A 12,548-nucleotide genomic window follows, 5' to 3' on the forward strand; every position below is an offset into this window, starting at 1 on the left:
AGCTCCGCCCTCTTGGTACTCTACATGCTATTTAAAGAAACTGTATTACCTCTTATCTTTAATTCCACTTACACATACACGTCAGCAATGGATCCATAGGTGTGTGTGTCTTCTTGTCACCTTACAGGGGAAGCTGTGTGTGTGTGTGTGTGTATTGATCTAACTGGTGTGCAGGACATGTATTCTAGTCCAAGTTTGTGGTGAAGGAGACAGATGAATGTCTGTGGTGTCTCATTTGGATCTTTGCATGTTGGGGAAGCGCAGCAGAACAATGATTCACTTCACTAATTCATTATGATTGCAGTGTTGGAACTGTTAGACTTTGAGTGCTTTGATGGACACCTGTCAATCATATTTGGGTGTTTTGGTGACGGTTGGATGCAGACGTTGTTTTTTTCCGACCTTTAAGTTTCTCACTCCTCCCAACTTTTCATTCTGAATTGGAAAGTGTGGAATACATGTGAAAGCAAATCAGTGCTGTGAGCAGAAACCCTGGAAGTGGAATCTATGAAGTAGACAGTGGGCGGAGTTAACACAGTTATAGTCTGTTCACTGCGCCCACAACAAATCACAACAATTAATGTTACCTTTTCCTATTAAAGGCCTTTTATCACCATTTGGAACCCTAAAATGTACGGATAACCCATCAAGAAAGTGTATTACTAAGATTACTAAGATTTGGACATACAAGGTTTCATCTTACAGCCCTGATAGACTTTGTTTGTGTTGTGTTTCACTAACTCTAATCTGATGACTGTGTTGATTTAGGTCTGTTGCCTGACTTGGGAGATGATATTTGGTTCTTGGTAAAGCACTGTACAAAGTTACTCTCCTTAAGTTTATAAATGTGTGTGTGTGTGTGTGTATTAGGGTGGATCAGATCCTGGGCAAAGGCCAGATCCCCGTTGATAAGAAGATGAGAGACAAACTTCATCCAGATGGAGACTCCATGGAAGGCATGAGCATGCTGGGACGTGTGTGTAAGGTGGAGAGACAGGTGAGTTCAGGTGTGTGCGTGTGTGTGTGTGTGTGTGTGTGTGTGTGTGTGTGTGTGTGACTGAGCTCTGCCGAGAATGAATCTTTACTCAAGAACACAACTGTTATGTCATCTGTAATTAATAGAAATGAATCAAACAACTTTCCCAGCTGCTGAGGCTCTTGGCTTTTACAGCTTCACAGCTTCACAGCTTCACAGCTTCACAGCTCGCTTTGTGTTGGAACTCTTCAACTCTGTCAATGTTAGTGGACACAAGTGGCTTCATATCCCTCTGAGCTTCTCCTTGTCTCTTTCACAGGTAACCTCCATTGAGTCAAAGCTGGACTCTTTGTTGGAGGTTTACCGGCAGGTCCTACAGAAAGGCCCCTCTGCGCTCACCCTCTCCTCCCTGCCGCTGTTCGAACTGGACAACCACCACCACCATCACAACTCAGACTACCAGAGCCCCATCATCGGGCGAGATCTCTCCTCTTGCTCCCCTCAGGGAGGAGATCTGGTCAGGAGTGGAGGAGACAGCGGTGACGGCGTGTCCCGGTCCAACCCCAGGGGCCTGCGGCTTATTCTGGCTCCTGCAGATGATGACCTCCCCCCAGACTCAGCACCACCCTCGTACCCCCCGTCCACAGCCTCGCTCTCACCCTCACCCCTGCTGCCCCCCGACAGCCCCTACCCAACGCTTGTCACCCCCAATGGTACCTCCAAACGAGCACACTTCCCTGATCTGCCCCCTCCTCCTTCAACGGGAGGTTTCACCCTCCAGCTGCCCCCCATGGTGCATCCTTCCCATCTTCGCTGCCCCGGCGACACTGTCTCAGACAACACAGAGGACAGTGTGGAGGTGGAGGAGATGAGTTTGGGCCCATCTGTTGTTTTGGCATCTAGTGTGGATGCTGACCAGGAGGGGGACAATGATGCCGCCTCTTCCCAGGGAGGGGTGCAGGTTCGAGAGAAGAGCGGCTCAAAGGGCGAAGGGGTCTGGAGGAGACACATGAGTCTGGAAGTCAACCCGCTGCTGCTGTTGTCATCCAGCCTGGAGGAGAGCCCTTCAGACTGGGGAGGCGGTCTTGGGAAATCCTTCTCTGCGCAAAACCTCAGCCAGCCTTTGACCAGCCGTGCCCAAGCTCTGTCCTCCACACTCAACACGAGCAGCAGTAACAATGCTAGTGAGCGGCACAACACCCACGGTAACCTTAGCAACTGGGACGAAACAGAACTCTTCATTAGTGAGTGCAAGATAGAACCAGCAGAACATTTCAACTTCCTGTCCCAGGGACCTGAAGGCAGCACCTCAGACCTTTTACAGACTGTAGAAGAGAGATCAGCAAGCCGTCAGTCCACACACATACAGCTGACATAACAACAAACACTCACATACACAAGCCCGGATACAGTATACACATGGTTGCCAGAGAAACCCCCTTCTAATCTATTTTAAAGGCCGTCTCCCTCAGAGGAAGCAGATGTAAGTGACATAAGAAATCTGCATAAAACTGGCTATAATGATGTGAGACAAAAAGCATAAAGGACACACAAGTAGAAGTAGAAAATGAAACATAAAAGGCATGTTTATTAGGGAAATTGAAGCTTAAATCCAGCAGGCTTCAAATGAAAAGATGAGCTTAAATGGGAATAGCTGTTCCATTATAAAAGAATGAGGGCAGAAATACAAATCACGTGAGCCTGAAAGTGATTGCTAATGATAATGGAGCTAAGGCCAAACAGAGGAGTTCATGTTATATCATAATATTATAGTAGAAAGCAGGCAAGTATTGAAAGTAAAAAATAGGAAAGGGAAATAAAGGGCATGTCATCAGTCTTGTGCCAAGTTAAGCAACTAAATGAGTCAATGATTAAATGTTATTATTGAAAAATAGGATTCCCTTATAGCCAGTATGATGATGATGATTGTAGTTGTAGTTGAAATAAAAGAAAAGTAATACTAAGTAATACTAAACCACTAACAAAATTGGAATTGAGTTGCACAGAAGAGAAGCAACTGCAAACTACAAGCACTGGTTTATTTACATGGTACACACAGGTACACAAACACACACACACACACACACACACGTAACCATTCAATCATACACACACAAATACACACAACCACAGCCAACGGGACAAACCGTGCTGAGACTGACGGTAAAGACTTTTTGTTTTTCATACAAGTGCTTGTATTCAGAGACTTCGTTCTTCTCCTGGAGGTGGAAGAGGAGGAGAGCCGTTATCTTTGTTCAATGTCTGTCCTTGGCAATGAGAAATGTCTTCTTTAGTTTCTTTCTCATACATATCACTGCATGGACTCTTTGAAGAACAAATGATTTGTTAAAGAAGAAAGTTGAGGCCTGATGTGAAAGTGAAGGATCAGACCCTTAGCATGTGTTCAGACCACAAGCATCTCATAATCCAAACCTTCTGCAACCACAGAAATGTAAATGTTACCAATGGTTGTTAGTTTTAGCTGTCAGCAACAGGAAGCTGGTTGTCCACTCTGCAATCGGTCATCACGCCTGTGTTCATGTAGTTGCTGCAGTGTTATCGGAGCGTCTGCATCTGCCAGTCGGCCTCTTGTGTTATACAGCAAAGGTGTGAACGCTGAGTCGCAGTGGGCTTGGTGATTGTTGCTTCCTCAGCCAAGCATGACATGCTGCATGTGAATGCTGTGGAAGTTCTTGGAGTGAAGTGCTCATATGCCTGGATGTCCTTCTGCATGTTAAATCAATGTATTCTTCAACCCTTTTAGCACACAGGCATGATCAAACTCTGCCTAAATGAGCATTATTATAATTTAATTTGAACTAATTTAGTTGCTGAAAACAGAACTGCCAATTTACATGGAGACCCCACTTTGTGTTGCTGTATTTTCTGACACCTTCTGAGGCCATTTATTGACAAACCCTGTCTACTACTGTAACTGGGTGCTAAAGGAACCACAGGCATAAATGACTAGAAGGCTGCGTACCTCCACCAAGGCCCACCAGTCCTCCATTAATCGCTCAGTTTCTCAATTATGAAATTGAATAGATCATCAACAATCCTTCAAGGACGCGTCCCGCGAAATGAGACACAGCGCACTAGTGTTGCTCCAGTATGTATGATGTCTTTAACGTGTCTTCAGTGTCACTCTGTTGCTGTTGACGGTGTCAGAAAGTGACACGTTTACGTCATAGAATATGAGACACGACTCCCAGCTGCAAATATCACAGTTTGACATGAAATCTCAGCGTAAAGGTTTCTAATGATGTTCGATATGTGTTTGACATTTCCGGCGTGAGTCTGAGTCTGACTCAAGCAAACAAGAAAAAAAACTAAATGCTGATAATTTCAAATGTGAGTTTGTGTCTTTGACTGCTTGTCTATTGAAGCGGCTCTGACTTGCATGGAGATGTGCTGACATACAGTAGATGGCTCCACACTGGATTCTGCCTCTGCCTGTGGTTCATTCAGCAACATTTGAACCTCAACCACTTTCAACCTCACTAGTATTCTTTGTAAGGAGCATAGTTTAGTGTTAGATGAAGTGTTTCTTATTAGACCACAAGAGGAGCGTTGGTCTGGTGTGAAGGTATCTATCATTTATGTCAGTGTTTCATAAATGATTAGGACTTTGAGTGTGCATGTGCTTCCTCTGCACTAAAAGCCTCAGAACTGAACTGGTAATCATCTTTAAAACCCCTCAATTCCAGTTAAAGGCGTTAATCTGATATCTGATTGAGTGATTGAGCAGTTATTTGGTAGTCAAATTGTTGTCAGATTATTTGAGAGTTGAAAATGTGTCTTGACACTTGATGGGACGTGGATGATGAGACGACTTTAAGGCCTAAACAATGTCAGTCACCTTCATTTCATTAACCGTGTTACCTTTGTTTTTTTTGCACGTTTTTAATTCTTAAGGGGTTTGCAGTCACAACAGTCTTAAAGGTGTTTTAACGTGTCAATGGTAACTTTCACTCATGATTATTTTTCAGTTATATTTGTTTGGAATGGTGAATGGGTGCAATGCTTAGCAGATTAACATGCTGTAGTAGAATATAACAAATATTATCTTTTTAACCAATGACAATTGTATTGACTGATAGATGGCTACAGGCCCTGCAGGATTGATCCTGGTATGGTAAACGTGTTATCAACATGAAAGCACAGTTGTTTGTGGTGAGTTTGAGGAACCTGAAAATGTGACGTGGTAGTTTAACGCTTAATAGTGGAATAGAATTGATGTAGTGATTGATTGAGTCTTGCCACAGTGGCCAAACAAAACTTCAGTTACTCTGCAACAAAACACACATTTTGCATAACAAAGGAAGCCTATGGAGTTATCCAGATGGGGAACTTGGATCACTTCTGTCCCTCACAAAAGTATTCCATGCTCATTTTTGCATTCTGTAAATTGCTTAATGGTGCCTTTCTTGCAATAGAAACGTAATTTTATTTTTTATTCACAGGGTTACAAAGGTCAGGTTTGCCTTTGGCCTACTGCATATTCTTGAAGTTAAATTGCTCATTTGGAGTTGCAAACCCATATTCACTTAGTCGTGTTGCTTTAGCCACAGACTTTGTGCAGCTTAGATGGCTAATTATACCATTTTCTCTGCTGCTTGAACGGTAATTTATTACACAACTGGCCTTAAAGCTTGACAATGGTAACATTATTATTTCTTTAAAATTAATTTATTAAAGTGCACATTATGTTCTCTGGATGAGAAATGCAAAAATAATTTTATTATTCATCAATAAACTACAATTTAACTAAACTGCTTTTGTCCGTGTGTGTTTTTAACATTATTCTGTCACACTTCCATACATTTTGTAGCAATATCAAGTGTTTGTGTAAAACTGTTTTTGATTTTAATATTTATCAAACAATTTTACAATAATGGCCAAGTTCCATAAATATCAATTATGAACTCTTCTTTATGTCCTCAAATTAATGTCCGAAGTTATTTTATTGATATTGTTTACAAAATTATTAAGCAAAGAACGCTAAATCAAAATGGTAACCGGAAGTAAGAGATCACAAAGCGGAAATGGAAAAGGGTGACAGGTAATTGACTAACAGGTGTGTGGGGCCAAATCCAAAATGTCCGACTGGGAGGATGAGTACGACAAGGACGGCGTTGCGATCCCAGGTTCTGGTCCCAAACCAGCTCCGGCAGAATGGAAGCAGCCCTGTGACGACCGGCAGGGAAGAACTGTCGACCCAAGACACAACAACGGGTTCGGTTCTTGGATAGGGGGAAGAGCCGATGATGGCTGGGGCGGGTTCGCGTTTTCGAGGGGAGGAAGAGCCGATGAAGACTGGGGCGGGTTCGGCCTTTCGAGGGGAGGAAGACCTGATAACAGCGGGGGCGGGTTCGCGTTGAGACGCCACGGGGACGGAGGTGACGGCCGCCCGCTGCCCCGCAGCTCGGACGGCGGAGGAGGAGGCCGCCGACGCTGGAGCGCTTCCGGTGACAGGTTGGACTCTGGGCTGAGAGTGACCGTGACCGTGGAAAACGCTTCAGTCGGGAAGCTAATAGGCGAGTTAATAAACCAACAGCAGCAGCTTCAGATTGATCAAAAGTTCTCCAAAAGAGTGAAGCTAATTCAGGGCACAAACACATCAGGGAAGTTATCTGACATCAACAACAAGAACAACATGGCCGCCACATGAAAGCGTGAACGCGTAGAGATTGAAAGAGAATGTAGATTGAAAACAATGGAGACGTTTCAAAGTGATTCAATTCAACTTTATTCACAAAACACCAAATCACAACAGAAGTAACTTTACATACAGAGCAGGTGATGTAACGCTGAGCTCTAGTAACAGGTGTGACGATGTGGCTACAGGTCGAGGAGGAGCCAACATCCGGGAGCTTGAAGAGATAACTGGCGCAAGAATTAAGGTGAAGTGAACAAAGCTAAAGATCATCTGGATGAGGAGTGTGATGTTTGTTAGACTGCACATCAACTAGAAATGGGCTCGGCTGGTAACTTTTGTGAATGAATTTCAGTTCTGTGTCTTTTGTTCACCTCCGCTCTTTGTTCTGTAGGTTTTCAGGGGGGCTTATGAGGCGGAGGTGGTCATCTGGGGCCCCCCTGAGGCCCAGCAGAGAGCCGAGGAGATGATAGAGAAGCTGGTGGCAGATGGGAACTCTCCATTCACTGCTGGTATGAGGTCATAGTTCAGAAACCAACATTCCTTATAGAACCAAAGTCTCACTCTTGGTAGATTGGAACCTTGTCTGTCAATTGTTTCTGTTGGTGGAGAGCAGCAGCTTTGGTTTGTTTCAAGTCTCCATATTCAGCCATAAGCATCCATATTACTGCCACACCGCCTGGTACCATGGCAACAGCATCTTCAGCATAAGACTGAGAGAGAGAGCAGATGGAGGAAACGTTAAACATGGCAGTGAGGCTTTTACATGAATGATCTCTGTGTTTGCTGATCTCTGTCCTCAGGCTTTGGTCGGAGTGGAAGTTGTGGAGGACTTGAGGGAGGAGCAAGCGGCTCAGTCTGGTCTCCTTCAGCATTAGAGGCTGCAAAGAAGCCTCCTCCACCTCGTGTGCCCATAGACTGGAACGAGCTCAGGGAGAATAGGCAGAAATATGAGGAGATGAAGTGGAAAGGTGAGGGCTGTAACCATGTGTCTTCAAGTCTTCTTCGCCTAACAGATTGGTTTTGTAGTCAGAAGACACACACACACACACACACACACACACTCGCACACACGTGTCTTCTCTAAAACAGCTGTGTCTGATCCACTATCTGCACCCGCCTCAGATCTCCCACCCATGAAGAAGAACTTCTACGTGGAGTTGGAGAGTGTGTACCTGCTCACAGCGGAGGAAGTCAATGAGTGGAGGTAAAGGTTTCACACCAGTAGATGGCGCCACTGGCCCAGTTATGTGTGTGAGGGCAGCCAGTGAAGCACACACAGGCCATTAAACACACACCATAGATCACCACGCACACCTGATCCTTAACTTCTGTGTTTCATCGTCTCTGCTTCCCCCCTGACTGTAATCGGCCAGGCTGTCATGACATCACTGTACTGTGACGTCCACTCCGTGAAACTGGGTCACATTTAGCCCTGAAAGGTTCACTTCATGTGAGGAATAGTGGCGTCTGAACAGCACACACATGTAACGTGTAGAGCAGCCACATAAGCACACATCTCTCCACAGGCAGGAGAACAACGATGTCTTTGTGGACGACCTGAAGGAGGTGGGGAAGAGAAGGACGGTTCCCAAACCCTGCCGGACCTTCATGGAGGCCTTCCAGTTCTATCCAGAAATCATGGACAACATCCACCGGGTCGGCTTTGTCAAACCAACGCCCATCCAGGTACGAGCTCAGACCTCCCACCGGGCCAGAAGAGGACAGGGTCTAATGTTATGACTTGTATTTGTCCGGTTCTGTGTGTGTGTGTGTGTGTGTGTGTGTGTGTGTGTGTGTGTGTGTGTGTGTGTGTGTGTGTGTGTGTGTGTGTGTGTGTGTGTGTGTGTGTGTGTGTGTGTGTGTGTGTGTGTGTGTGTGTGTGTGTGTGTGTGTGTGTGTGTGTGTGTGTGTGTGTGTGTGTGTGTGTGTGTGTGTGTGTGTGTGTGTGTGTGTGTGTCTCATGACCTCATCACCTCCCGCCCCCAGACCACCATCAGACTCTGAGGACTGTGTGGGCGACGCTACAGCGCCCAGCAGGAAACGCTAACCATTCACTCAGTTCAGTCAGAGAGAGACGAGTCGCTGCTCCTCCTGTGTGTGTGTGTGTGGTGCAGAGGGGGAGTGGCTACAGTTTCAGGTTTAACTTACATTTCCCTGTCAGATGAGTCGGATCCGGTTCAGTCTGACTCACTGTCCAGGGTGTGTGTGAGCATGAAGTCTTCATTGGCTGGAGGAGTGAACTTAATTTGCCTTACAGTGTAATTGGAACGATCTGTAGCTGGAATGTAAACCCACATTTCACTGTGTGTCCTGTGTGTCCATGTGGATGACTGGCTCTGATGCTGCTCCATTATAATCTGGGCCAACCAGTTCAGTGATCATCAGAACCAGTTTGTCTCCTGACACACGAAGCAGCCGCTGCATTCTGTGTGAGGTTGGTTTCGACATTGGACATTCCATAAAATGATCTAACGTTGTTGTTGTTTTTATTGCTCCAGAGTCAGGCGTGGCCGGTGCTGCTGAGCGGGGAGGACCTGATCGCCATCGCTCAGACAGGAACAGGGAAGACTCTGGCCTACCTGCTGCCTGGGTTCATCCACATGGACGGACAACCCATGTGAGTGCAGGAACGTTTACATTCACGCTGTGGCCTGTACCTTTTCAAAGTCCTGTGTTTCATCATTGTGTTATCTGGCTTTTGTTTGTCTCCCTCCTCTCCCTCCTGCAGACCCAGATCAGAGCGCGGGGGTCCGGGCATGCTGGTGCTGACTCCCACCAGAGAGCTCGCCCTTCAGATCGAGGCTGAGTGCAGCAAGTACAGCTTTAAGGGCTACAAAAGGTCCAACACACACACACACACACACACACACACACACACACACACACACTGCTTACGCCCTCAAACCATCCACGGATCCCTCATTATTAACTTGAGGTTTAGAGACTGATTGTTCTCTCTCTCTCTCTCTCTCTCTCTCACTCTCTCACTCTCTCACTCTCAGTATCTGCATCTACGGCGGCGGGGACAGGAGAGGCCAGATCACCGTGGTGAAGGGCGGAGTTGACATTGTGATCGCCACGCCAGGCCGACTGAACGATCTACAGATGAATGACCTCATCAATCTGCGCTCCATCACCTACTTGGTCAGTTACATTAAACACAAGTTCAGCCTTTAGAGAACACGGTGCTGGTTTTGTTACCTTTGCTTGCTTCTACCTGTGTGACCTCAGATGTGTGTGTGTGTGTGTGTGTGACCTCTGTGTCATGTGCTCCCCTCACCCTGTGGTAAAGGTCCTGGATGAGGCCGACCGGATGCTGGACATGGGCTTTGAACCCCAGATTATGAAGATCATTCTGGACATTCGCCCAGACAGACAGACGGTCATGACCAGGTGAGAGCGGAGGGAAGCAGATGAAACCCTCAGGAGTCGGAGCCGTGCAGCGTTCAGGGCTCATTGTTGGTCCATGTGTCGTCTCTCTCAGTGCCACCTGGCCCCCTGGTGTGAGACGATTGTCCACATCCTACCTGAAGAGCCCCATGATGGTGAACGTGGGCACCCTGGACTTGGCGGTAAGATGATATCCATGTTGTGACTTCCTGTTTGATGTGTTGACTGATCATTGAAAACCATGATGGGAAAGATGGGAATGTGTAAGAAGATAAAGACAGCAGGTTCCTCATCTCCTCCTCCTGTATACACACACACACACACACACACACACACACACACACACACACACACACACACACACACACACACACACACACACACACACACACACACACACACACACACACACACACACACGCGCACACACGCACACTCCCTGTGTTCCTGTGTGTCTCAGGCCGTCAACACGGTGCAGCAGACGGTGCTGATCGTCAATGAAGAAGAGAAGAAGGCCTACTTGTTTGACTTCATCAGAAGCATGCAGCCAGAGGAGAAGGTCCTCATCTTTGTGGGCAGGAAGATTAAGTGAGTGTGGAATGAGTTGACCTTTAACCTTTAAAACCGCAGATGATGGTGAAGGCCTCAGTTGTGGAAATTAACAGTTGTAGTTTAAAAAGGTGTGTGTGTGTGTGTGTGTGTGTGTGTGTGTGTGTGTGTGTGTGTGTGTGTGTGTGTGTGTGTGTGTGTGTGTGTGTGTGTGTGTGTGTGTGTGTGTGTGTGTGTGTGTGTGTGTGTGTGTGTGTAGGGCTGATGACCTCTCCAGTGACATGTGCCTGGGTGGTTTGTCAGTGCGAAGTCTCCATGGAAACCACGAGCAGTGCGATCGTGAAGACGCCCTCAGGGACTTCAAAGAGAGTATGTTACGAAATGACATCGCCACACTTCTGCCACACACACACACTCTCTCTGTCTGTGTGTGTGTATGTTGTCACAGCAGGACTGTTGTTCTTCCTCCAGGTCGGGTTCGTATCCTGGTGGCCACAGACCTGGCATCCCGAGGGCTGGACGTCCATGACATCACACACGTCTACAACTATGACTTCCCACGAAACATAGAGGAGTACGTGCACCGCGTGGGCCGCACCGGTCGAGCAGGGTAAGACGTGTGTGTGTATGCGTGTGTGTGTACTCTTCAGTTCAAACCCCACATTCAACCGCAGTATTTGTTGTCCTGAACAAAGCTTGCATCGTACCTCAGCTAGAAGCAAAGCGTCCCACAGCAGGATCACATGTTGTTCTGATAACATTGTAGACGTTCAGGTGCTTCCATTACCTTGGTAACCAGAGAAGACTGGAGGATGGCCGCTGAGCTGATTCCCATCTTGGAGCGTTCAGGACAGGTTGAGCAAACCCATTTTTATATTTGTTTGTTTTCCAGCATTGCTTTCAGAAGATAAACATGAACAACAGGGAAACAGAATCCCTGTCTTTGATGTAGATGTTTTAGTCTGGAGGTCAGCAGAGTCACACTGCTGAGATGTGAAGTAGTGTTTAAAGACTTTCACCTGTATGAAAATGTTCACCTGGTCCCTTTACACACACACACACACACACACACACACACACACACACACACACACACACACACACACACACACACACACACACACACACACACACATAAAGCTTGAGTAGTAAAGCTTTAGTGGTTTGTGGGGTTTAATATAAAGTGGTCAAGTGTGTCACCCTGAAAAACCAAAGTCTCTCCAGAAAGTGTTTGGGAGCAGAGTTTGTTTTGGGGTCGTTTAGTGGATGTGGGTCAGGATTAAGGCTGTCATGTCCGTGCTTCCTGCAGGAGGTCCCAGTGGAGCTGCTGCTGATGGCAGAGAGGTACGAGAAGCACAAGAGGGACAAGGAAACGCTTCAATCAAGAGGAGGAGGAGGAGGTGGAGGAGGACGAGGCGGCAGAGGAAGAGGAGGCAGAGACGGAGAGCAGAGCTGGATGTTCTGATGGACGTGTCATGCCTGCCCAGATGTATAACACTAAAGTCAAAGCAGCGTATTAACTCTTCAGTCTAGATCAGAGATGTGAATGCATTTCAATTGTTTTACTTAAATTGTTAATTTGTGAATTGTGTTTCTTACATGCATTGATTAACATTTCTTTGGGATGTTTATTTGATTGAAAACATGCAGCAGCTGCTTAAGTGTGTATTATAGTTCATAAAGTTGTTTCCCCTGTTTGTAACTCACCAACAGCAGACAGCATCTGTATAATAAATGATTTCATTTGTCATTGTTGTTAATCACTGCCTTGGTGGCTTTTAACATGTGTGGCTTATTATTCAATCAGCTGTGCATCTTCACTTCCAAACTGCTCCACTCATGGGAGTCCATGCTGGAGTGACTGAAGGTAAATATGTTCAGCTGATTAAACACAGCATCATGTCTGTCATACTAAGGTTTCTTCTTTCTGTCCACAGGGGGGCGCTGTACTTTATCAGGCTGACTGCGTGCAGT

At 46.3% G+C, this 12,548-nt stretch overlaps 2 protein-coding genes across 2 annotated transcripts in view; both read left to right on the forward strand.

The window, feature by feature from the left end:
* Positions 1-5,673, forward strand: part of LOC143007246 (potassium voltage-gated channel subfamily KQT member 5-like) — a 62,577-nt gene extending 56,904 nt beyond the window's left edge. The window contains exons 14-15 of the mRNA XM_076158559.1: positions 871-997; positions 1,296-5,673. Of these exons, the coding sequence (XP_076014674.1) occupies positions 871-997; positions 1,296-2,354 (1,186 nt within the window). The 3' untranslated portion in view covers positions 2,355-5,673. The remainder of the gene's footprint in view (positions 1-870; positions 998-1,295) is intronic.
* Positions 5,674-6,074: 401 nt separating this feature from the next.
* On the forward strand, positions 6,075-12,288 carry ddx43 (DEAD (Asp-Glu-Ala-Asp) box polypeptide 43). The gene is made up of 16 exons (XM_076159106.1): positions 6,075-6,513; positions 6,824-6,879; positions 7,027-7,151; positions 7,455-7,603; positions 7,758-7,839; positions 8,162-8,321; positions 9,134-9,252; positions 9,364-9,474; positions 9,638-9,779; positions 9,928-10,028; positions 10,120-10,207; positions 10,486-10,613; positions 10,834-10,943; positions 11,046-11,184; positions 11,341-11,428; positions 11,884-12,288. Exons 1-16 carry the CDS (start codon positions 6,075-6,077, stop codon positions 12,037-12,039), a joined length of 2,193 nt encoding a protein of 730 aa, XP_076015221.1. The 3' UTR covers positions 12,040-12,288.
* Positions 12,289-12,548: the final 260 nt, after the last annotated feature.

This window comes from Genypterus blacodes, unplaced genomic scaffold (genome assembly GCF_046128005.1).
Source record: "Genypterus blacodes isolate CSIRO-AG114 ecotype Tasmania unplaced genomic scaffold, CSIRO-AGI_Gbla_v1 ptg000010l_1, whole genome shotgun sequence".
NCBI lineage: Eukaryota > Metazoa > Chordata > Actinopteri > Ophidiiformes > Ophidiidae > Genypterus > Genypterus blacodes.